This window comes from Myotis yumanensis, unplaced genomic scaffold (assembly GCF_028538775.1).
Source record: "Myotis yumanensis isolate MYYU_CA2020_CCGP unplaced genomic scaffold, mMyoYum1.0.hap1 SCAF_1, whole genome shotgun sequence".
Lineage (NCBI taxonomy): Eukaryota > Metazoa > Chordata > Mammalia > Chiroptera > Vespertilionidae > Myotis > Myotis yumanensis.
The window spans coordinates 90,247,194-90,263,282 of NW_027223752.1; the positions used below are offsets into that span (position 1 = coordinate 90,247,194).

At 39.0% G+C, this 16,089-nt stretch overlaps 1 protein-coding gene and 1 pseudogene across 3 annotated transcripts in view; one reads left to right on the plus strand and one right to left on the minus strand.

Moving 5' to 3' along the window:
• Window positions 1–16,089, plus strand: part of SCFD1 (sec1 family domain containing 1) — a 125,043-nt gene that overhangs the window by 104,534 nt on the left and 4,420 nt on the right. For all 3 annotated transcript variants that reach the window (XM_070427379.1, XM_070427388.1, XM_070427397.1), the window contains 5 exons: window positions 2,863–2,916; window positions 7,362–7,414; window positions 10,046–10,079; window positions 11,623–11,688; window positions 15,444–15,512. In XM_070427379.1, coding sequence (XP_070283480.1) covers window positions 2,863–2,916; window positions 7,362–7,414; window positions 10,046–10,079; window positions 11,623–11,688; window positions 15,444–15,512 — 276 coding nt within the window. The remainder of the gene's footprint in view (window positions 1–2,862; window positions 2,917–7,361; window positions 7,415–10,045; window positions 10,080–11,622; window positions 11,689–15,443; window positions 15,513–16,089) is intronic.
• LOC139018709 (small ribosomal subunit protein uS2 pseudogene) overlaps window positions 1–16,089 on the minus strand; it is a 114,518-nt pseudogene that overhangs the window by 53,496 nt on the left and 44,933 nt on the right.

A 16,089-nucleotide genomic window follows, 5' to 3' on the forward strand; every position in this document is an offset into this window, starting at 1 on the left:
AATAAAAATTTTGTTATTAATCTATACAATATGTTTTACTTTATTTCTAAAACTGCAGTTTCCAAACACTAAAATAAATAAATAAATAATGTTTGGCAATTTTTAAAACAATGGGTTTTTATTAGATTAAATTTCATTCATACCTCTTATATTGAGACACCCAAATTTTTTTGTTTCTAGAGATGAGTAGGTAACAGTCTTATTTGTTGAATGAAAAGGATTATATGGTTTTGTTCTGTTTTCTCTCTGTTGCCACAGTTCAGTTTTTCCATCAATAAAAGTTGATTAATCTTATGTAAATTATTAATATAAAACTGATTTTAAAATGATTAACTCAATTCAAGCCTTCATTTAGGCCAGTGATGGCGAACCAATGACACGCGTGTCAGAGGTGACACGCGAACTCATTTTTTTGTTTGATTTTTCTTTGTTAAATGGCATTTAAATATATAAAATAAATATCAAAAATATAAATCTTTGTTTTACTATGGTTGCAAATATCAAAAAATTTCTATATGTGACACGGCATCAGAGTTAAGTTAGGGTTTTTCAAAATGCTGAACGCCGAGCTCAAAAGGTTCACCATCACTGATTTAAGCGAAGAGTAAAAAGTTGGTGAAAACGAGGTCTCATAAATTGTTTTCTAAAATACTCTTTCTTATACCTTTAAAGACATCATATATTTTCTTTATAATTCTCTACACATGAAGTTTCCCTTCCTCTGTGACAGTGTGTGAATATTGTATGGTGCAGAAGTGATAAATGATTCTTTGGCGTTACCTGGTTGTAAAGACCAGACAAAAATATAAAAGAATTGTCTATGGGCTTATGAACGTTTGAACTTTTCTGCTAGAAAAAAATTTTTCTTAGGTTATTTAACGGCCTATTCACTGGTAGGCTTGTCTTTGGTATCTACTGAACTATAAAATAAAGAGCAAAATTTGTGTCTTTTTTTAAAATCTTATTTTTTTAATATTGTTGAAAGTTTTACTTATGTCCCCTTTTTCCCCCCAATGACTCTTTCTAGCCTACCCACAACCCCTGTCCCCTATTGTCTGTGTCCATGGGTTATATATATGTGCATACAAGTTTTATGGTTGATCTCTTTCTTCCCACCCACCCATCCCTGCCTTCCCTTGAGATTCGACTGTCTGTTCCATGGAAAAATCTTATTTTTATACTAAAGATTTATCATGAGATATTGGTATAAATATTAAATTTTTCAATTATTTTTACTAATACAATAAAAGTAATATGACATGGCTTTATAATAAAAGTAATATGACTTATGACTTTACAAAATCTCTTCAGAATTTTTCTCCATTGCACAAATCAAATAGTACAATTCAGGGAACTGAAGAGAGTTATATGTATATAAAGTTAATTTTAATAAAATCTTATAATTTATAATGTTCCCTTGATCCAGATTTTAAAAAATTATTTCTCTTTGTTATGTTGCAAAGTACTCCATTGTTTTCTGTTAGTATTGCTTGGGAAAAATTTACAACTATAGTTTTTTTCTTTTGGATAAAGCATTTTTGTAGATTTAAATCTGCACCATTGTTCCTTAGAGAAAGTAATGGTTTAGACTTATTCTTACATGAACAAACTCAATTTTACTTGAAACAAACTTAAAAGGTAACATTTTTGTGCTACTTTTTTTTTTCTTTAATTCTAAATAATAGAATTCAGGAAGCACATTTAGTCAGCTTGAGCATTTGGTGCTGTGTTTATATTAAAAAGTTCCTGGCCAACACAAATATCAAATAATAATGAAATAGCTTTAATTTTAAAAGACTTCTACTTGCCATCTAGAGAAAGTAAAAGAAAAAAATGCTTATTTTTCTGTTTGATCAAGGCAGTATTTTCCTTAGTGATGGTCCATTTTAGTAACACTAAAATGTTGTATTGCCTAAGGAAAGTAAAACTCCTTGCAAAATAGTAGTGTGCTATATACAGATATTTAAATAATCAGACTTAATGTTGCCTTTGTTGTGTAAAGTCTCTAAGATTCAAAACTTTTTTCCAGAACTTCCTGTACAGCTCACAAAGGAAATACCAGTTCAAAGTAGGCAGAATACCATCCCAGTAGGAATGCACTTTGAATAGGCATAATAGTCACATAGTAAATTTTCTGTACTCCATGTGTTGTTATTTTCAAAATAATGATAAAAATCATCAGACTGAAATGTAACAATAGTATTACTTATCCCAAAGGCATGTAAGCATATCAAAAGGCAATCTTCTGCCAACAGCAGTACTATACATTTCATGTTCAAGGTGCAGTTTGTTCCATAAGAAGACATTGCAGAATGTCATTGAAAATTTGGAATTTATCCCGGGCAAAATAAAAATGGTCAGTAAAGTTTGTATATATTCATTTCCCCATTTTTCAAAGAGCACAAGTATCTTTTAGCTTAGAAGAATATACAGTAGAAATGAAAGAACTCTGATAGGTCATTTAATCTCATACATCTTCACAAAGTTTAAGTTACTCTGTTTTTAAAGAAACTTACAATTTGCAAAGAGAAAATGAAAAAAAATAACATTAGGAATCTTATATGATCAAAACAAAAGCTTTCCATTGCTAGTATTAAAAAGCAAACATCTAACAAACAAAGTAAAGAAACCCAAACATGTAGAATCTAGATACACCTACACATTAAAAGGACCTTTTGATTTAGAGGTATATTTTTCTATGGAACTTCAGTGGTGCCAAGCTATTTATGTCTGTGTAACCATTCACAGGATACTTAATCTTAGAATGTGTTCAGTTGGAAGGTAAGCATACTTAACTGTAGAATGATTGCGTTGTTTGATAATAGAGAACTTTTCTCATGAAAATACTAATCTCTTCCACAGAATCTACCTGTAACTCGTATTTTAGACAGTCTCTTGGAAATGAAGTCAAACCCTGTGAGTAGCATATAACACTATACTTGTAAAATTGTTAAACATATCTAACTGACTTTATGAAGGTGATAAAAGATGAATTTGTTGTGACCTTAATTACAACAGACTACATGAGGGAAAGAAAAGAGTCCATGTTCTTTTTTAGCCATTATCACAGATAATAGGAATTGGTTTCTCAGCTACTACAACCATTCTGGCAGTCCTCATCCAAATTAAATGTATATTCTATGTATAATTTAATATAAAATATATCCTAAGGAGCACGTTTCTGTAAATGAAAAAGAATAGTAAGTATCAGCTGGTATATCATAAAGAGAACCAAACCAATTTAATTTTCTGAAAATTAGGAGAGGAATGCATAGTGAAATTTTTAAGTGTATGTGTTCAGGTGGTACTAAACTCTTAGGGGCTGAAAAGTAAATTGAGAGATAAATTGTTGAGTGAATAGACAAATGAGTAAATATTGTTAGCATTTACTTAAAGAATCCGTTTCCAAGCTATCTGTTTATAATCGAGAAAGGAATGTAAAAATTGCTACAACCTGTTTCATAAAACAGCCCAGCTTGTTAGTGTGGCAACTAGAGAGTGGTTATCATCGTAAGAGTCTGGAATTGAGAAAGGCAGCGTGATCCTATTCCCAGCAATACCCTAGTTTGGGTTGATCTGGATCATTTTAGACTTGGTAACAAGGTTTTAAGATCCCAGCCTAGAAAGAGAATGAGAACAGAATCTTCACATTAATGTGTAAGTTTTTTGTAATTATTAAAACATGATTATACTATTAAAGGAAATTAACAGAAATAATTTTAAATCTGCCCATATGAAAACAAAGATACAGTGTAATAAAACATTCCCCATAGGAGCAATTACAATTATGAAAGGAGTAAGAGTGTTGTCTATAATAATCTACACTAATAAAAGAGAAACATGGTAATTAGCGTACGACCGCTACCCTTTTCATTGGCTAATCAGTGAGTATATGCAAATTAACTGTCAGCCAAGATGGCGGCCGGCAGCCAGGCAGCTGGAAGCGAACATGAGGTGCAGTGACTGCGGACTCCAACGTTCCCCGCCTCACTTTCCGGCCTCTGAGCTACAACTCTAAGCAACTATGTACTATGTTGCAAATAAGAAAATAAACAAAACCCTAGAAACTGTCTTTCATTCAGCCGGGCTTTAGCAACATTGTATCAATGTTTTCAGCGGCGAGGCCTCAGAGCTAAAGCTGGCCCAGAATAAAAAAAAAAGAAAGAAAACAAGGAGCGGTTGGAAGCTTCAGTCACTCGCTTCCAGAAAACAGCCCTCAGCCCCTCACCCAGACTGGCCAGGCACCCCAGTGGGGACCCCCACCCTGATCCAGGACACCCTTCAGGGCAAACCAGCCGGCTCCCACCCGTGCACCAGGCCTCTATCCTATATAGCAAAAGGGTAATATGCCTCCCAGCACCAGGATCAGCGGAGCCCCGAGGCCTCCCGGCACCGGGATCAGCATGACAGGGGGCAGCGCCCAAACCCCCTGATTGCCTTGCGGCTCTGTGTGTGACAGGGGGCGGGGCCACAACCTCCCTATCTGCCCTGCTCTGTGCCTGATAGGGGGGAGCTCCCCAATCCCCTGATTGCCCTGCGCCTCTGTGTTTGACAGGGTGCAGTGCACCAACCCCCTGATCAGCCCTGCTCTGTGGGTGATAGAGGGTGGCGCCCCAACCCCCCTCCACGGGCCTTGCTCTGTGTGTGACAGGGTAGAGCCATAACCTCCCCATTGGCCCTGCCCTGAGTGTGACAGGGTGCAGCGCCCCAACCCCCTTATCCGCCCTGCTCTGTGTGTGACGGGGTGGTGCCCCAACTCCCCTATCGGCCCTACTCTGTGAGTGACAGGGGGGAGCTCCTCAACTCCCTGATCGACCCTGCTCTGTGCGTGACAGGGTATGGAGCCCCAACACCCCTAATGGGCCCTGCTCTGTGCATGACAGGGGGCAGCACCCCAACCCCCTGATCGGCCCTGCTCTGTGCGTGACAGGGGGTGGCACCGCAACCTCCCCATCGACCCTGCCTTGAGTGTGACAGGGGGCAGTGCCCCAACCCCCCAATCGGCCCTACCCTGAGCGTGACTGAGGGTGGCATGGCAACCTCCCGATCCGCCCTGCTCTGTGCATGACGGGGCGGCGCCCCAACTCCCCAATCGGCCCTGCTCTGAGCCTGACCAGGGGCTGCGCCTAGGTATTGGGCCTGCCCTCTGCCACCCGGAAGCAGGTCTAAGCCAGCAGGTCGTTATCTCCCGAGGGGTCCCAGACTGCGAGAGGGCACAGGCCAGGCTGGGGGACCCCCCCCCCCCCCGAGTGCACAAATTTTTGTGCACTGGGCCTCTAATAATAATAATAATAATGAAAGAATTGGGGTTTTCCATCTGGGTATCAACATAGAGAAAGTAGCATGCCATCTATATATATAAAAGCCTAAGCAACCGAACAACCGGTCGACTGGTCGCTATGATGACACACTGACCACCAGGAGGCAGACGCTCAACACAGGAGCTGCCCCCTGGTGGTCAGTGAGCTCCCACAGCCAACCTCCTGCAGCTAGTTAACTTCCCTCAGTCCCTCCCCCCAGCCAGCCAGCCAACCCCAATCAGCCCTGATTGCTGGCCAGGCCAAGGGACCCCACCCATGCATGAATTTGTGCACCAGGCCTCTAGTTGTAGTAATAATAGACTTTATTACTGCATCCTAGAATATATGAGGAAGGAGCTCTCTTGAAAAGCCTGCAAGAAATACACATTTATAATTATCTTAGCGAATATGACTTCATTATAGGCAGTTAAATGAATGGAAGATATTCCAAACAGTAATAAAGAATAAAGGTATAAATAAATGTGAAATTTTAGACTGATAACCAAATCTACAAGGGGTCGAGGAAGTTTATTTTATTACTATCCCTGTCTTGAAGCTGAGATGATGAATAATGACAGTGATAATAGTAATAGCTAATATTTATTACACACTTAGGTGCCTAATAAGAATTAAATGTGATAATATGTAAAAATGTTTTGAATGGTTCCTGGTTCCTCTCCTATTTACAGATTAGTTGATTTAGAGGCATTGAAAAGATTAGCAAAGTGCACTAAGTTAGACTTAGCTAGTAATCTTGAATATATCTTATCTTAAAGGCTTTAAAATGCTATAAGCTAATTCTCGGTGCATTCTTATCACTTACATTTGTTAATTGAGTGTTCTCTTTTTATTTGTCTTAATTGAATAAACTGAAAGAAAAGGATTAAGGCTGTACCAGATAGGTTTTATCTTGCCTTGTAAATCTAGCCGGTAATGGTTTACTGGAGCAGAGTATTAATTAATGGATCTGACACTGTATTTGGTTCACTGAGAGTTCTGTGATTGATTAGCACTGTTCACCACTGAGTACAAGACCTGATAGTGGCAACACATTAGTAGTTTGTCATCAATCAGGTTTGGATAGCGCCATCCATAGTGTAGAAAAGAATGAGTTCCTTTGGCTGATTGGGCCATGGAAGGATAGAGGGAGGCAGAGATTAGTAGGTGATTCCATCATAAGCAGTAAAGCAGTACTTTCCAACTCCTTTAATATTAAGAGGCTAGTTTCCAATTTAGAGGAGGTCCACAACCCCTTATCTACCACTTCTGAAATCCAAAATGTTCTGAAAACTAAAAGATTTTAAATTCAAAATTCCAATATACATATAACTCCCAAATGTTTCAAATAAGAAATTGTGAACCTGTATTCGGTATTCTGTACATTCAATAAAATCATGGACATATAGCCCTAGCCAGTTTGGTTCAGTGGATAGAGCGTGGGCTTGAGGACTGAAGGGTCCCAGGTTCGATTCCTGTTCAGGGCACATGCCCAGGTTGTGAGCTCAATCCCCAATGTGGAGCATGCAGGAGGCAACCAGTCAGTGGTTCTCTCTCATCATTGATGTTTCCATCTCACCCTCTCCCTTCCTCTCTGAAATCAATAAAAATATTTTTTTAAAAAAAATCATGGACATATAAAGATAATAAAATCCTAAAAACAGAAATACATCACTTGTAAACCTGATACATTTTTAAGAAGCAGTACTGTATAGCATAATGGTTAAGGTGTGGGCATTAAAACTAGGTTACCTGGGCTCAGATCCTGGAGTTAACATAAAAGCTAATCATGTGACCTTAGCAAAGTTATATACTCTCTGTATTCCAGCTTGCTCACCTGAAAAATAGGGATAATAATAATAACCACCTCATTGATATTATCGGGATTAAGTTATTTTATTGAAAGCCGTAGAATAATGCTTAACATATAGTAAGTGCTCAGTAAATGGTGGTGGTGGTTACACGTTCTACCGGATTAATAGATTCATTAAAATAAATTAAGCCAAACTGTACCTTTCTAAAGAGAAACTCCATAGTCATGGTAAAATTCTATTTTTTTAATAGGAAACTGATGACTTTAGATATTTTGATCCCAAAATGCTACGAGGCAATGACAGGTAAGCAGCTCTTGTGTATTTGTTGTAGGTTTCCCCACCCCTGCCAAGAAGGGAAATAACATACTTATTTTTGTAATAAATAACTACTTAATATTAAAAATTTAAACTGCATAGAAAACTGGTAAGTAAACCCAGAGATAATCACTGGTAATTATACTTAAAATGTTTTGGTGCTTTTCCTTCCAAGATATACACATAAAAGTACCTTTAGATGTTTTTTGCTTTGTTTCTAGTGAAATGATGGTGGTATAACAAGCTGTGGGGGGAAGGAGGATCTTGGACAATATGTATGTTTTTAAATAAATACTCTTTATTGGACCAAATGAAAAAATGTGTCTTTATGTTAGAAAGCAGTTGGGTTCTTTTTTGGGGGGGTTGAGGAGAGGGGTGTTTTGTTGTTAATCCTCGAGAATATTTTTTTCCCAATGATTTCTAGAGAGTGGAAGGGGAGGGGGAGAGAAAGAGAGACATCCATCAGTGTGAGAGAGACACATCGATTGGTTGCCCCCTGTATATGCCCCAACCAGGGCTAGGGATCGAACCTGCAACCCAAGTACATGCCTTGACCAGGAATCAAACCTGAGACCTTTTAGTGCTCAGGCTGATGCTCTAACCACTGAATAACACTGGCCAGGGCAGTTACCAGTTGTTTTGTTGTTTTTATTTTTTACTTAACTGGTCCATGTAATCTAAGTTGCTGTGGATTGCTGTAAATACATTTTGACAATGAAACTTTCTACAGATAATTTCTATATTTTATGACAAAAATGGTATTGTATTTGTTTAGTTTATTATGAATATTATTTTTCAAGATTTAATTCATGGTGGTATGAAAAGTAGCCTAAAAGATGCAGAAAAAGAATAGGCATATTTAGGAGAGAGAAAAACCTTAAAATCATTGTTTCTAGCACCAGAACTTGAGTGAAGTTGCTTTCTTGCTTGTCCCTTATGTTTGGGATCTTTAGAACTTTGTCTTTGCTTTACCCCAAGCTTTCTCATCTTTGTAGGTAGTCAGGATAGATAATCTAATCACTGGGTACTTCTTATTTGGTAGTTTTGGTAACTTAAAAGGTTATTCTCATTTTTGAACTTATTAGAAATACTCCCAAAGTTGCAAAAGAAGCTGCTGATAGCAGCTACAGCTGGCAAGAAGGAATTGACAAAGGATAAGTTATAGAAGAGAGAGATGAAGAGTGACAACTAATGTGTATTGGATTTCCTTTTGGGGATCATAAAAAAAAAGTTCTGAAGTAGACACTGGTAATGGTTTTACAACTCTGTAAATATATAAAACCACTGAGTGCACACTTTAAAACGGTGGGTTTTACAATTCTTTTCCTCTCAATATTCTTCCTTGCATTTGCATATTCTAACAAGTAAATACATTTTTCTTCTTAGAAACTTACTGAGGAGCTCTTTTCATCTGACTTGTTATGTATGATAATGAGGAGGAATCTGGTATTGATAAGACAGGAGCTCAGGCTTTCCTCCTCCTCTGAGCTAATCTCATCACAACTGGATCTGGGTGATTAGTAACTAGTAATGCTGTGCTACTTAAGTCTTACCTCTCCTCATTCCACTTCTACTCTTAGAGCAACTAAAGCAGTGGTCACCAACCAGTGGTCCATGAGGTCCGAAAGCTTGGCTACCACTGATTTAAGGAAACCTTTGGATCAATGGTTGCCAACTGGTGGTCCGCAGACCACTGATGGTCCGTGAGGTCCGAAAGCTTGGCGACCGCTGAACTAAAGCACTCTAGAAGGAATTTAAATACTGAGGAGGTATTTCAATCAGCTGGGCTCTGGTTTCTGTGGAATATTCCAATGGGCCATAGAAATGAGGACAAGATGATAGGGCTGTGGAATCAGCCTCTGAATAACTAAGGGAAGTTACAATAGCTCTCTTCTCTTGGTTGGGATTTTCAAAAATTGCTTCTGAGGAAAAACTGAGTTGTCTTTGTGCAGCCTGTTTTAGCACTCAAAACAAATATACATCTGATTCACAAGAGCTTTGAAAACGTCTTCATAAAAAGACCTCTTGAACACTAAGGAAGTATTTTTAAACTATATTATAAATATACTAGTATAAATACGTATGTAATTTGTATGTAATATTAATATATAAAGATATATATATGAGCTACAGTAGAATGCAGATCCCTACTCCTTTCCCCCTTTCTTTTCTAAATTGTTGTTATCCTTCCCATTTACATGCTTTTTTCACAAATGTAGATACTCACAATTATAATATTATGTTGAGTATGGTAAAAATTTTATATAATTTATCACTAAAATATATACTTTATCAACTCATCTTAAACCCAGATTTCCACTCCTTATAGGAGCTGCTGCTGCTCAGTCTTCTATAATTTTGAAGTCCATAGGTTGCCCCATTTCCTTTTAGACACTGAGACATGTACCTCTTCTGTATTCTTCCTCTGCATCCCAATTCATTACCTGGCTACACAAAACTAAAGGACCCACCCTCCAAGACAGTGAAGGAGGAAGAATTGTAAATATATATCTAATTGTGTGTGTGTGTGTGTGTGTGTGTGTGTGTGTGTCCCATGCCTGTTTTTCTCATCAGAAAAGCCATGGGTGAAATTTTCAGTATGGTTTTTCTTTGTTACAGCTCAGTTCCGAGGAACAAAAATCCATTCCAAGAGGTACGTTACATATAAAAATAATCTGTCCCTGAAAAGGGAAGATGAAAAGGTGGCCAAGCAGTCAAGAACTTCTTTACCCTAAACATGGTTTATTATGATGACTATATGGCAATCTTGATAAATCCAATTCTGTGCACCCAAAATTCTTAAAAAATATATATTCTTAGCAAGTATATTTTTCTGATTTATAAAGCTGCTTTAAACACTGAGAATCATTTAAGCTTAAAATAACTGACATGAAATGAAGTAATTCTCAGAAAAAGAAGTCTTTAAGAAAGTTTTATATGTTTGGAACTTCTAAACTTGGATTCTAAACTTTTGTGAAGATATGACTATGTTTTCATTTGAAATATAAAAAAGATTCTTAGTAAAAATACAAGAAAGAACATACAGGGTTGGGCAAAAGTAGGTTTACAGTTGTGAGTACACAGAAACAGTTTATTCTTGTATTATTAACTAGTGGCCCGGTGCACAAAATTCATGCACATTAAAAGGGGAGTAGAGGAAATATTTTAATATTTCTATTTGCCCTTTCTCTATAATAGAAGTGTCAGAGATGAAAGAAAATTAGTAAAATGTATATGAAAATCTTCCTCCTGTCAGAGTCTGGGGCACACACCACGGGACCCAGAGTCAAGTCCCCACCCACCCACGTGCGCCTCAAAATCGCGCAAGTCCCAGACCCAGCCGGTCCCACCCTTGTCAAGCCCCACCGGGCGGTGGGTGCAGCCTCAGGTCCCCTAACCCGGCGCCAGGGCGGGGGCATGCCTTGAGGTCCCCTGTCAAGCCCCATCGGGCAGGGGGCACAGCCTGAGGTCCCCCGGCCTGGCACCGGGGCCAGGGGCGCAGCCTGAGGTCCTCTGTCAAGCCTCACAGGGATGAGAGGGCACAGCCTCATGTCCCTGTTGATTGCTCCTTAAAGCTCGTTACAGGAACTCAGCCTCCACTGTGGGTGCAGACATCTTGTGTTATGGAAACCCCTCCTCCCCCTGCCTCCGCTGTGGGTGCCCCCATCTTTGTGGTGGAGTGATGGTCAATTTGCATATTCCCTCTTTATTATATAGGATTACTTATTGTATTGTTTTCCATATGGACAGCTGTGAACCTTTTACCCCACCCTGTATATTGCCCCACCCTGTATATTGGAAATTATATAAATGCTAAGTTTTTTGTTCTTTCTAGCTACAGTAAATAACCTGAAATTCAAAAATGCCTTTGGAAAAAGCCCTTTGGATTTCTTTGCTATTACTTATGTGAAGAATGAGGTTTATTTTCCTCTAAATTGTTTCTGAAAAATCTCTGTCTCATTTACTACTCAATAGACATTAGAAGTTTATAAATGTATAAACTTTTTAGAAACAAATTTCTTTATAAGTGAAGTAACATCAGGCATGCAGGATATGACCTTTGCTAGCTAGTATTTTCTTTTACCTATGTGTGGAGTATGTTCCCACCTAAAAACTTTGTTTGAAAACTTAAAATACTGTTTTAAAATGGTGTTTTAAATATTTCTTTTAACTTATTTTTCTGTTTGCATTTTTAGGCAATTGTTTTTGTGGTTGGAGGAGGCAACTACATTGAATATCAAAATCTTATTGACTACATAAAGGTACATGTTGACCTTTTTATTCTTTTATCATTTAATGTTTATAAGAGTTGTTCTGTCTTTAGAATGCTAACATTCTCTATTTCCAGGGCTCTCCTGATTCTTTTTTTTTTTTTTAAATATATTTTACTGATTTTTTTACAGAGAGGAAGGGAGAGGGATAGATAGCTAGAAACATCTATGAGAGAGAAACATCGATCAGCTGCCTCCTGCACGCCCCCTACTGGGGATGTGCCCGCAACCAAGGTACATGCCCTTGACCTGAATTGAACCTGGGACTCTTGAGTCCGCAGGCCGACGCTCCATCCACTGAGCCAAACCAGTCAGGGCTCTTTTTTTTTTTTTAATTCTTTATTGTTCAGATTATTACAGTTGTTCCTCTCCCCCCCCCCCATAGCTCCCCTCCACCCCGTTCCCACCCCACCCTCTGCCCTTACCACCCCCCACTGTCCTCATCCGTAGGTGTACGATTTTTGTCCAGTCTCTTCCCGCACCCCCCACACCCCTTTCCCCCTGAGAATTGTCACTCCACTCCCTTTCTATGCCCCTGATTCTATTATATTCACCAGTTTATTCTGTTCATCAGATTTATTCACTTGATTTTTAGATTCACTTGTTGATATTTGTGTATTTGTTGTTCATAATTTGTATCTTTACCTTTTTCTTCTTCCTCCTCCTCTTAAAGGATACCTTTCAGCATTTCATATAATACTGGTTTGGTGGTGATGAACTCCTTCAGCTTTTTCTTATCTGTGAAGCTCTTTATCTGACCTTCAATTCTGAATGATAGCTTTGCTGGGTAAAGTAATCTTGGTTGTAGGTTCTTGGCATTCATCACTTTGAATATTTCTTGCCACTCCCTTCTGGCCTGCATAGTTTCTGTTGAGAAATCAGCTGACAGTCGTATGGGTACGCCCTTGTAGGTAACTGACTGTTTTTCTCTTGTTGCTTTTAAGATTCTCTCTTTGTCTTTTGCTCTTGGCATTTTAATTATGATGTGTCTTGGTGTGGTCCTCTTTGGATTCCTTTTGTTTGGGGTTCTCTGAGCTTCCTGGACTTGTAAGTCTATTTCTTTCACCAGGTAGGGGAAGTTTTCTGTCATTATTTCTTCAAATAGGTTTTCAATATCTTGCTCTCTCTCTTCTTCTGGCACCCCTATAATTCGGATGTTGGTACGCTTGAAGTTGTCCCAGAGGCTCCTTACACTATCTTCATATTTTTTTATTCTTTTTTCTTTTTGCTTTTCTGGTTGGGTGTTTTTTGCTTCTTCGTATTTCAAATCTTTGATTTGATTCTTGGGATCCTCGTGTCTGCTGTTGGATCTCTGTATATTATTCTTTATTTCAGTCAGTGTATGCTTAATTTCTAGTTGGTCCTTTTTCATATCCTCGAGGGTCTCACTAAATTTATTGGTGGTTTCTAGAAAATTCTTGTAAAACCTTATAACCATGGTTTTAAACTCTATATCCTGTAGTTTGCTTTCTTCCATTTCTGTCATTTGTGACCTGTTTGTCTCCGCATTTTGGCTGCTTCCCTGTGTTGATAGAGTGGCTTTGTGTGCTAAGTGTCCTATAGGGCCCAATGGCTCAGCCTGCCCAATTACCTGAGGTGGACACTCTTGGTGCACCCCTTCATGGGCTTTGTGCACAGTCTTGTTGTAGTTAAGCCTTGATTGTTGTAGGTATCACTGGGAGGATTTGACCTCCAGGCCAATTGGCTGTGAGAATCAGCTGTGTCTGCAGTGGGAAAACTTCTGTGCTGGAGACACCCTTTTGGGGCAAGACTTGCTTCAGTGGGGCTTTGGTGCTCACTGTGTCTGCCCCCAGAGTGTGTCCCTTATGGATCTGAGGAGTTGTAATTGGATGGTCCCACTCTGACCACTGGGTACACTGGCTCTTGAATCTCTAGGGAGGTGCTAATTTAGCCTCTGCCTGAGGCTACCCTGCAGGAGCTATGGAGAGATCTAAAGATTCTTCTTCTTTGTTTGGGATTTGGAGGTGCCCAGATGAGGCCCAGCTGTGCAGCAGTGCAAGCTGCTGTGGGGCCTTGAGCCTTCTTTTGGATGTTCTGGGTCTCTCTGACCCAGCTGCAGTTTGTTAGGTAATTTTCAGATTGCAAAGGACCAGGGCATTCATATGCAAAAGCCTCTGTGCACAGCTTGGGTGGGGCAGGGTCTCAGGGGATCAACAGGGTGGAGCAAACAGCTATGGCTGCTCCTCAGTCCTACCCTAAGAGGCCCGGAGTCTCAGTGTCCCGGTAATCGCTGCAAGTACCTCTGAGAGAAAGCCGCCCTCGAGTTCCGACCGATGCCAGACAGTCCAGTTTCTCCCCGTATGAGTCTGGGTCCCCAGAGACTCGCCCTGAACTGGAGTTCAGAGCAGACCGGAGCTTGAGACTCCCTCCCGATTGAAAACAACAGCCGTGTCCTCAGTTGCCAGCCCTTTCCGCGTGCGCCTCCGTACCTCTACACTATACTTCCGCACCTCCTCTAAGTCTCAGTGTGCTTTTCTCTTTCCTTCTAGTTGTAGAATTTCCACTCAGCCAGCCTTCCTGTGGTTCTGGATGATGTCCGTTTTGTCTTTTAGTTGTATTTTTGAAGTGGTTGTGGGAGGCAGCAATTTCCGGAGTTTACCTATGCCGCCATCTTGGTTTTTTTCCTCTCCTGATTCTTACATAAACCCCTTTTCTAGAGGTAGTTTAAAAATCCTTCATACAGGATTGGGTTTTTTTATTCCTATCACATTCATTTCTGGACTAAAATTGTACTTGAGGTGGAAAACAATACATCTTTTTGATGTCATGTATTTTGCAGCTATCTATCTTAGTTTGACTTTACATGTTTAGAGACTTCCGGTAACCCCTCTCCCAAAGAGTCTCCCTTGGTGAAATGATTTACCAAACACATTTACCTGAATCATAAGCACTTTTCTCCCATCCCATTGACTTCAGTCAGCAACATACTTCTCACAAATTTAGAATGCTGCTTTTTCAGCAAACAAGAGCTTTAAAGGTAGCAAATTGGCAGTGGAGTACAATTCAGAGCTGACAGCAGCAGGGAGTGATGGACAACTAAGCAAAAGGAGAATATGGAGGAAAGGGTGTGACTTGAAAAGCTAAATAAATTAATAAATTAAATGCAGGTGTGATGGAATTAGTGATTGTTAGAATGACATCTTGTAATCTTCATTTATTTACTTAACATTAAAGAATGATCATTCCTTATGTCCTATGTGATGTAAGGCTTTAATAAAGATAGAGATTTTGGTACAACAGGAGGAAAAAAATAGGCTGATGCCATAAATCTTCAAACTCCCAGCACAACTGCTGGGATTCTATGTCACTTGTACAGGACTTACTTCACCTTCACAATGTAAACCTCCAAGATCTGTGTAAGATACTCTGGTCTCAGGGGCATCGTCTTGTACAAGGAGGGGTCTTTTATAGCCTCTGTGGCCATAGAGCCACATAAAAATCTAAGAATGTTTTCTTCAAGTAATACAGATCCTCCATTGCAAGAGTGTTGGCCTAAGAGTTTATAGATAATTATGAAATGTGGCAGTTATCAGATCCCTTCTATTTCCATATTTTAAAAAATACTATGCCACTTCACCACTTTATTCTATGCAATTTTGGGTTAAAATCCAACACCCCCTCCCCTCCCCCCCCAAAAAATATCTTTAAGAATAACAAAAAGATTTATTAGCTTTAATCCCTCTTCTTGAGAATACTTGTTACTTACTTGTATCTGATTTTTACAGGGGAAACCGGGCAAACACATTTTATATGGCTGCAGTGAACTTTTTAATGCTACACAGTTCGTAAAACAGGTAAAGTTTACCTTTTTAGTTTGTTTTGTTAACATATCCTAAGTTGCTGTTGGTATTTTTCAAAAGAGAACAAGAGAATCATTATATTCATCTGAACCACCTGAAACCATAGAACTATAATAAAATGTAAGGTTTTGACATGGACATCTATACAAAAAACTCTGATAAGTAACATTATTTTCAGTATCCCAAATCTGTAAAAAGGTAAATTCAGAAAATTTAAAATTTGAGTAGTGTACTCAATTTGGAAAATTTTAATTCAGCATTTCCTTAGATACTGTCTACATTTCTGATTTTGCAAAGCCTATCACAAATTGGGCTAAGAAATAAAGTCACTTTCTTGGGCTGTTACTACCAAATGTGCTCAGGTGATACAGTGGAATTACATTCACTGTGAAAGTTAATGACAGCAGTAGCTGAGGTGTACAGGGCCTATACCTTGTTGTAGTATTGTTCCCCGTAGTGTTCTCAGTAATTATATTAACTTTGTAGCTTTTTAAGCTTGAACTACCTGAATTGCTCAGTTGACTGATGAGTAATGTTCACTCACCTTTGCCATGATTGCCACAAAAATAAT